This window comes from Oncorhynchus mykiss, chromosome 4, assembly GCF_057628025.1.
Source record: "Oncorhynchus mykiss isolate SJ-2025 chromosome 4, ASM5762802v1, whole genome shotgun sequence".
NCBI lineage: Eukaryota > Metazoa > Chordata > Actinopteri > Salmoniformes > Salmonidae > Oncorhynchus > Oncorhynchus mykiss.
This window is the reverse complement of record NC_143025.1, coordinates 93,570,001-93,580,000: the sequence shown is the minus strand read 5'-3', so window position 1 is coordinate 93,580,000 and position 10,000 is coordinate 93,570,001. Positions and strand designations below refer to the sequence as shown.

The following is a 10,000-nucleotide window of genomic DNA, read 5'->3' as shown; positions in this document are numbered from 1 at the left end:
CCCACTTGTTGTTGATTCTTCACAAACAAATACAGTTTTATATCTTTATGTTTGAAGCCTGAAATGTGGCAAAAGGTCGCAAAGTTCAAGGGGGCCGAATACTTTCGCAAGGCACTGTATATAATAAAATATTGAAACCATGATCCAAACGTATGCTTGTTCAGCATAAGTCTGAAATACACCCACGATCTGTAAATATATTCAATGTAGCTCACAAATAAAACTACAATTTATACAATGTGAGTCAAAAAGTACTCGTGGGTATGCTGACAGACAGACAGACAGACAGACAGACAGACAGAGAGACAGACAGACAGACAGGCAGGCAGACAGACAGACAGACAGACAGAGACAGAGAGAGAGTTTGTGGGTATGTATTCTGTGCTGACAGACAGACAGACAGACAGACAGACAGACAGACAGACAGACAGACAGAGAGATAGTTTGTGGGTATGTATTCTGTGCTGACAGACAGACAGACAGACAGACAGACAGAGAGATAGTTTGTGGGTATGTATTCTGTGCTGACAGACAGACAGACAGACAGACAGACAGACAGACAGACAGAGAGATAGTTTGTGGGTATGTATTCTGTGCAGACAGACAGACAGACCACGCTAATGTTGTTTGTTCATGCTATTGTTGTTTGTTCATCCTAATGTTGTTCACGCTAATGTTGCTCACGCTAATGTTGTTTGTTCATCCTAATGTTGTTCACGCTAATGTTGCTCACGCTAATGTTGTTTGTTCATCCTAATGTTGTTCACGCTAATGTTGCTCACGCTATTGTTGTTTGTTCATCCTAATGTTGTTCACGCTAATGTTGCTCACGCTATTGTTGTTTGTTCATACTAATGTTGTTTGTTTATGCTGTTGTTCACACTAATGTTGTTTGTTCATGCTGTTGTTCACACTAATGTTGTTTGTTCATGCTGTTGTTCACACTAATGTTGTTTGTTCATGCTGTTGTTCACACTAATGTTGTTTGTTTATGCTGTTGTTCACACTAATGTTGTTTGTTCATGCTGTTGTTCACACTAATGTTGTTTGTTCATGCTGTTGTTCACACTAATGTTGTTTGTTTATGCTGTTGTTCACACTAATGTTGTTTGTTTATGCTGTTGTTCACACTAATGTTGTTTGTTCATGCTGTTGTTCACACTAATGTTGTTTGTTTATGCTGTTGTTCACACTAATGTTGTTTGTTCATGCTGTTGTTCACACTAATGTTGTTTGTTCATGCTGTTGTTCACACTAATGTTGTTTGTTTATGCTGTTGTTCACACTAATGTTGTTTGTTCATGCTGTTGTTCACACTAATGTTGTTTGTTTATGCTGTTGTTCACACTAATGTTGTTTGTTCATGCTGTTGTTCACACTAATGTTGTTTGTTCATGCTGTTGTTCACACTAATGTTGTTTGTTTATGCTGTTGTTCACACTAATGTTGTTTGTTCATGCTGTTGTTCACACTAATGTTGTTTGTTTATGCTGTTGTTCACACTAATGCCGTTTGTTTATGCTGTTGTTCACACTAATGTTGTTTGTTTATGCTGTTGTTCACACTAATGCCGTTTGTTCACGCTATTGTTGTTCACGCTAATGTTGTTTGTTCATGCTGTTGTTCACGCTATTGTTGTTTGTTTATGCTGTTGTTCACACTAATGCCGTTTGTTCATGCTAATGTTGTTCACGCTATTGTTGTTCACGTTAATGTTGTTTGTTCATGCTAATGTTGTTCATACTAATGTTGTTTGTTCACGCTATTGTTGTTTGTTCACTCTAATGTTGCTCACGCTAATGTTGTTTTTTAATGCTAATTTTGTTCACGCTATTGTTGATTGCTCACGCTAATGTGGTTTGTTCACGCTAATGATGCTCACGCTAATGTTGTTCATGCTAATGTTGTTCACGCTAATGTTGTTCATGCTAATGTTGCTCACGCTAATGTTGTTTGTTCATGCTAATGTTGCTCACGCTATTGTTGTTCATGCTAATGTTGTTCACGCTAATGTTGTTCATGCTAATGTTGCTCACGCTAATGTTGTTTGTTCATGCTAATGTTGTTCATACTAATGTTGTTCACGCTAATGTTGCTCACGCTATTGTTGTTTATTCATACTAATGTTGTTCACGCTAATGTTGTTTGTTCATACTAATGTTGTTCACGCTAATATTGTTCACGCTAATGTTGTTCACGTTATTGTTGTTTGTTCATGCTAATGTTGTTCACGCTATTGTTGTTTGCTCACGCTAATGTTGTTTGTTCATGCTAATGTTGCTCACGCTATTGTTGCTCACGCTAATGTTGTTTGTTCACGCTAATGATGCTCACACTAATGTTGTGCACGCTAATGTTGCTCACGCTAATGTTGCTCACGCTAATGATGCTCACACTAATGTTGTGCGTGCTAATGTTGTTCAAGCTAATTTTGTTCCCACTATTGTTGCTTACGCTAATGCTGTTCATGCTAATGTTGACAGTTTTGCACACTCTTGGTATTCTCTCAACCAGCTTCTTGAGGAATGCTTTTCCAACACTCTTGAAGGAGTTCCCACATATGCTGAGCACTTGTTGACTGCTTTTCCTTCACTCTGCAGTTCAACTCATCCCAAACCATCTTAAATGAGTTGAGGTCAGGTGATTGTGGAGGCCAGGTCATCTGATGCAGCACTCCATCACTCTCCTTCTTGGTCAAATAGCCCTTCACAGCCTGGAGGTGTGTTGGGTCATTGCTTTTTATTTTATTTATTAATTTAACAAGGCAAGTTAGTTAAGAACAAATTCTTACTTACAATGACGGCCTAGGAACAGTGGGTTAACTACCTTGTTCAGGGGCAGAACAACAGATTTGTAGCTTGTCAGCTCTGGGATATGATCTAGCAAGCAACCTTTCGGTTCCTAGCCCAACACTCTAACCACTAGGCTACCTGCCGTCACATTGAAAACAAATGATAGTCCCACTAAGCGGAAACCAGATGGGATGGCTTATCGCTGCAGAATGCTGTAGTAGCCATGCTGGTTAAGTGTGCCTTGAACTCTAAATAAATCACTGACAGCAAAGCACCCCCACACCATCACACCTCCTCCTACATGCTTCACGGTGGGAACCACACATGTGGAGATCATCCATTCACCTACTTTGAGTCTCACAAAGACACGACGATTGGAACCAAAAATCTCACATTTCGACTCATCGGACCAAAGCACAGATTTCCACCAGTCTAATGTCCATTGCTCGTGTTTCTTGGCCCAAGTAAGTCTCGTATTCTTCTTGGTGTCCTTTAGTAGTGGTTCCTTTGCAGCAATTCAACCATGAAGGCCTGATTCACGCAGTCTCCTCTGAACAGTTGATGTCGAGATGTGTTTTTTACTTCAACTCTGTGAAGCATTTATTTGGGCTGCAATCTGAGGTGCAGTTAACTCTAATTATCCTCTGCAGCAGATTCTTCCTATTATCCAGCTGGGTCTTCCTGTCCTGTGGCGCTCCTCATGAGAGCCATAATCATAACAGCGCTTAATGGTTTTTGCGACTGCAATACAAAAGGCAAGTCAGTTAAAGACAAATTCTTATTTTCAATGACGGCCTAGGAACAGTGGGTTATCTGCCTTGTTCAGCGGCTCGGGGATTCGATCTTGCAACCTTTCGGTTACTAGTCCAACGCTCTAACCACTAGGCTACCCTGCCGCCTCTACACTCTAACCACTAGTCTACCCTACCGCCTCTACACTCTAACCACTAGTCTACCATACCGCCGCTACACTCTAACCACTAGGCTACCCTGCCGCCCCTCCACTCTAACCACTAGTCTACCCTACCGCCTCTACACTCTAACCACTAGTCTACCCTACCGCCTCTACACTCTAACCACTAGTCTACCCTACCGCCTCTACACTCTAACCACTAGTCTACCCTACCGCCTCTACACTCTAACCACTAGGCTACCTGCCGTCACATTGAAAACAAATGATAGTCCCACTAAGCGGAAACCAGATGGGATGGCTTATCGCTGCAGAATGCTGTAGTAGCCATGCTGGTTAAGTGTGCCTTGAACTCTAAATAAATCACTGACAGCAAAGCACCCCCACACCATCACACCTCCTCCTACATGCTTCACGGTGGGAACCACACATGTGGAGATCATCCATTCACCTACTTTGAGTCTCACAAAGACACGACGATTGGAACCAAAAATCTCACATTTCGACTCATCGGACCAAAGCACAGATTTCCACCAGTCTAATGTCCATTGCTCGTGTTTCTTGGCCCAAGTAAGTCTCGTATTCTTCTTGGTGTCCTTTAGTAGTGGTTCCTTTGCAGCAATTCAACCATGAAGGCCTGATTCACGCAGTCTCCTCTGAACAGTTGATGTCGAGATGTGTTTTTTACTTCAACTCTGTGAAGCATTTATTTGGGCTGCAATCTGAGGTGCAGTTAACTCTAATTATCCTCTGCAGCAGATTCTTCCTATTATCCAGCTGGGTCTTCCTGTCCTGTGGCGCTCCTCATGAGAGCCATAATCATAACAGCGCTTAATGGTTTTTGCGACTGCAATACAAAAGGCAAGTCAGTTAAAGACAAATTCTTATTTTCAATGACGGCCTAGGAACAGTGGGTTATCTGCCTTGTTCAGCGGCTCGGGGATTCGATCTTGCAACCTTTCGGTTACTAGTCCAACGCTCTAACCACTAGGCTACCCTGCCGCCTCTACACTCTAACCACTAGTCTACCCTACCGCCTCTACACTCTAACCACTAGTCTACCATACCGCCGCTACACTCTAACCACTAGGCTACCCTGCCGCCCCTCCACTCTAACCACTAGTCTACCCTACCGCCTCTACACTCTAACCACTAGTCTACCCTACCGCCTCTACACTCTAACCACTAGGCTGCCCTACCGCCTCTACACTCTAACCACTAGTCTACCCTACCGCCTCTACACTCTAACCACTAGTCTACCCTACCGCCTCTACACTCTAACCACTAGGCTACCCTACCGCCTCTACACTCTAACCACTAGGCTACCCCGCCGCCCAAAAAATGCTGATAACATTAAAACGACCATCGCATAAAAACTACTGGATCACAAGTGCAGGTCAGACAGTCAGACAAATTCCCACAATGCAATGGAATAAGTGGCATGAAGGACGTATGCCAAACATACTCAACCAAACATATACAAATACCAACCAGTGCAAATACCAAGGTCTATAGAACGCGTTTTAAAAGGAGTGAAGACCACTCCGACGTGCAGCTTCTACATCAGTGGGGACACCTTTTGGTTTTACGCCCTGGCGCTACACAGCTGACTCAAATCATCACGTTTTATTTAATAACGAGTTGGTTAGTTGAATCAGCTGTGTAATGCTAGGTGTGTAATGCTAGGTGTGTAATGCTAGGTGTGTAATGCTAGGTGTGTAATGCTAGGTGTGTAATGCTAGGTGTGTAATGCTAGGTGTGTAATGCTAGGTGTGTAATGCTAGCTGTGTAATGCTAGGTGTGTAATGCTAGGTGTGTAATGCTAGGTGTGTAATGCTAGGTGTGTAATGCTAGGTGTGTAATGCTAGGTGTGTAATGCTAGGTGTGTAATGCTAGGTGTGTAATGCTAGGGCAAGGAAAAAAAAGGTGTACCCAGAAGGGGCCCCGGGACAGAGTTTGAGAAACACCGCTCTAGGGATTAATGCTGTGATTGTGTGTGATGCACATCAACCGCTGTCAGCTTGGCTGGACGCCCATCATGCATACCAGTGACCTTGCTGCTGTTTCAAACTGACCCTAATGCCGTCGGGCTCAAACCGCACGCACGCTCGCTCACTGTCTTTTAGAGTACAGTCAGATTGGGGTTGTCTTTTACAGTGTACAGTCAGAATGGGGTTGTGTGTTTTAGAGTACAGTCAGATTGGGGTCTTTTACAGTGTACAGTCAGAATGGGGTTGTGTATTTTACAGTGTACAGTCAGAATGGGGTTGTGTCTTTTACAGTGTACAGTCAGAATGGGGTTGTGTCTTTTAGAGTACAGTCAGATTGGGGTTGTGTCTTTTACAGTGTACAGTCAGAATGGGGTTGTGTCTTTTACAGTGTACAGTCAGAATGGGGTTGTGTCTTTTAGAGTACAGTCAGATTGGGGTTGTGTCTTTTACAGTGTACAGTCAGAATGGGGTTGTGTCTTTTAGAGTACAGTCAGAATGGGGTTGTGTCTTTTACAGTGTACAGTCAGAATGGGGTTGTGTCTTTTACAGTGTACAGTCAGAATGGGGTTGTGTCTTTTAGAGTGTACAGTCAGAATGGGGTTGTGTCTTTTAGAGTACAGTCAGAATGGGGTTGTGTCTTTTAGAGTACAGTCAGAATGGGGTTGTGTCTTTTACAGTGTACAGTCAGAATGGGGTTGTGTCTTTTAGAGTGTACAGTCAGAATGGGGTTGTGTCTTTTAGAGTACAGTCAGAATGGGGTTGTGTCTTTTAGAGTACAGTCAGAATGGGGTTGTGTCTTTTAGAGTACAGTCAGAATGGGGTTGTGTCTTTTACAGTGTACAGTCAGAATGGGGTTGTGTCTTTTACAGTGTACAGTCAGAATGGGGTTGTGTCTTTTAGAGTGTACAGTCAGAATGGGGTTGTGTCTTTTAGAGTACAGTCAGAATGGGGTTGTGTCTTTTAGAGTACAGTCAGAATGGGGTTGTGTCTTTTACAGTGTACAGTCAGAATGGGGTTGTGTCTTTTACAGTGTACAGTCAGAATGGGGTTGTGTCTTTTAGAGTGTACAGTCAGAATGGGGTTGTGTCTTTTAGAGTACAGTCAGAATGGGGTTGTGTCTTTTAGAGTACAGTCAGAATGGGGTTGTGTCTTTTAGAGTACAGTCAGAATGGGGTTGTGTCTTTTACAGTGTACAGTCAGAATAGGGTTGTGTCTTTTAGAGTACAGTCAGATTGGGGCTGTGTCTTTTACAGTGTACAGTCAGAATGGGGTTGTGTATTTTACAGTGTACAGTCAGAATGGGGTTGATGTGTGCAGAGTGTACAGTCAGAATGGGGTTGATCTTCCTGTCTGGGTTGGCGCCCCCCCTTGGGTTGTGCCGTGGCGGAGATCTTTGTGGGCTATACTCGGCCTGTCTCAGGATGGTAAGTTGGTGGTTGAAGATATCCCTCTGGTGGTGTGGGGGCTGTGCTTTGGCAAAGTGGGTAGGGTTATATCCTTCCTGTTTGGCCCTGTCCGGGGGTGTCCTCGGATGGGGCCACAGTGTCTCCTGACCCCTCCTGTCTCAGCCTCCAGTATTTATGCTGCAGTAGTTTATGTGTCGGGGGGCTAGGGTCAGTTTGTTATATCTGGAGTACTTCTCCTGTCCTATTCGGTGTCCTGTGTGAATTTAAGTATGCTCTCTCTAATTCTCTCTTTCTCTCTTTCTTTCTCTCTCTCGGAGGACCTGAGCCCTCGGACCATGCCTCAGGACTACCTGACATGATGACTCCTTGCTGTCCCCAGTCCACCTGGCCGTGCTGCTGCTCCAGTTTCAACTGTTCTGCCTTATTAATATTCGACCATGCTGGTCATTTATGAACATTTGAACATCTTGGCCATGTTCTGTTATAATCTCCACCCGGCACAGTCAGAAGAGGACTGGCCACCCCACATAGCCTGGTTCCTCTCTAGGTTTATAATCTCCACCCGGCACAGCCAGAAGAGGACTGGCCACCCCACATAGCCTGGTTCCTCTCTAGGTTTCTTCCTAGGTTCTGGCCTTTCTAGGGAAGCCACCATGCTTCTACACCTGCATTGCTTGCTGTTTGGGGTTTTAGGCTGGGTTTCTGTACAGCACTTTGAGATATCAGCTGATGTACGAAGGGATATATAAATACATTTGATTTGATTTGATTTGGTTCGCAGAGTGTAGAGTCAAAATGGGGTCCCACCCAAACACTCAGCTCGCCCCCCCGTCCTACCCAAACACTCAGCTCGCCCCCCGTCCTACCCAAACACTCAGCTCGCCCCCCATCCCACCCAAACACTCAGCTCGCCCCCTGTCCTACCCAAACACTCAGCTCGCCCACCGTCCCACCCAAACACTCAGCTCGCCCACCATCCCACCCAAACACTCAGCTCGCCCCCCGTCCCCCCGTCCCACCCAAACACTCAGCTCGCCCCCCCGTCCTACCCAAACACTCAGCTCGCCCCCCATCCCACCCAAACACTCAGCTCGCCCACCGTCCCACCCAAACACTCAGCTCGCCCGACGTCCCACCACAACCCTCAGCTCGCCCCCCGTCCCACCCAAACACTGAGCTCGCCCCCCCGTCCTACCCAAACACTCAGCTCGCCCCCCGTCCTACCCAAACACTCAGCTCGCCCCCCGTCTCACCCAAACACTCAGATCGCCCCCCCGTCCTACCCAAACACTCAGCTCGCCCCCCATCCTACCCAAACACTCAGCTCGCCCCCCGTCCCACCCAAACACTCAGCTCGCCTACCGTCCCACCTAAACACTCAGCTCGCCCACGAGACAGAGACAGAGACAGAGAGACAGAGATCGCTACTCACCTCCGTGGGTTTATAGCAGTCCATTAAGGATTCCTGTTGAGAGAGAGAAGGACAATACGTGTTTTATGTTCCATATCATACGACAGAGACCGTTACAGGAGGTGAGGACATACGACAGAGACCGTTACAGGGGGTGAGGACATACGACAGAGACCGTTACAGGGACGACAGAGACCGTTACAGGAGGTGAGGACATACGACAGAGACCGTTACAGGAGGTGAGGACATACGACAGAGACTGTTACAGGGATGTCAGAGACCGTTACAGGAGGTGAGGACATACGACAGAGACCGTTACAGGGACGACAGAGACCGTTACAGGGACGACAGAGACCGTTACAGGAGGTGAGGACATACGACAGAGACCGTTACAGGGACGACAGAGACCGTTACAGGGACGACAGAGACCGTTACAGGAGGTGAGGACATACGACAGAGACCGTTACAGGGACGACAGAGACCGTTACAGGAGGTGAGGACATACGACAGAGACCGTTACAGGGACGACAGAGACCGTTACAGGAGGTGAGGACATACGACAGAGACCGTTACAGGGACGACAGAGACCGTTACAGGAGGTGAGGACATACGACAGAGACCGTTACAGGGACGACAGAGACCGTTACAGGGACGACAGAGACCGTTACAGGGACGACAGAGACCGTTACAGGAGGTGAGGACATACGACAGAGACCGTTACAGGAGGTGAGGACATACGACAGAGACTGTTACAGGGATGTCAGAGACCGTTACAGGGGGTGAGGACATACGACAGAGACCGTTACAGGAGGTGAGGACATACGACAGGGGGTGAGGGGGTGAGGACATACGACAGAGACCGTTACAGGGGGTGAGGACATACGACAGAGACCGTTACAGGAGGTGAGGACATACGACAGAGACCGTTACAGGAGGTGAGGACATATGACAGAGACTGTTACAGGGACGACAGAGACCGTTACAGGGGGTGAGGACATACAACAGAGACTGTTACAGGGACGACAGAGACCGTTACAGGGGTGAGGACATACGACAGAGACTGTTACAGGGGGTGAGGACATATACGACAGAGACGGTTACAGGGACGACAGAGACCGTTACAGGGGTGAGGACATATGACAGAGACTGTTACAGGAGGTGAGGACATACGACAGAGACCGTTACAGGGGTGAGGACATACGACAGAGACCATTACAGGGACGACAGAGACTGTTACAGGAGGTGACGACATACGACAGAGACTGTAACAGGGATGACAGAGACTGTTACAGGAGGTGAGGACATACGACAGAGACTGTTACAGAAGGTGAGGACATACGACAGAGACCGTTGCAGGAGGTGAGGACATACGACAGAGACCGTTACAGGAGGTGACGACATACGACAGAGACCGTTACAGGAGGTGAGGACATACGACAGAGACCGTTACAGGAGGTGAGGACATACGACAGAGACCGTTACAAGGATGA

The 10,000-nt window shown here is 46.4% G+C and overlaps 1 protein-coding gene across 1 annotated transcript in view; it reads right to left on the bottom strand.

The window, feature by feature from the left end:
• Nucleotides 1–10,000, bottom strand: part of ppp1r14c (protein phosphatase 1, regulatory (inhibitor) subunit 14C) — a 36,244-nt gene that overhangs the window by 12,711 nt on the left and 13,533 nt on the right. The window contains exon 3 of the mRNA XM_036976422.2: nucleotides 8,532–8,564. Coding sequence (XP_036832317.1) covers nucleotides 8,532–8,564 — 33 coding nt within the window. The remainder of the gene's footprint in view (nucleotides 1–8,531; nucleotides 8,565–10,000) is intronic.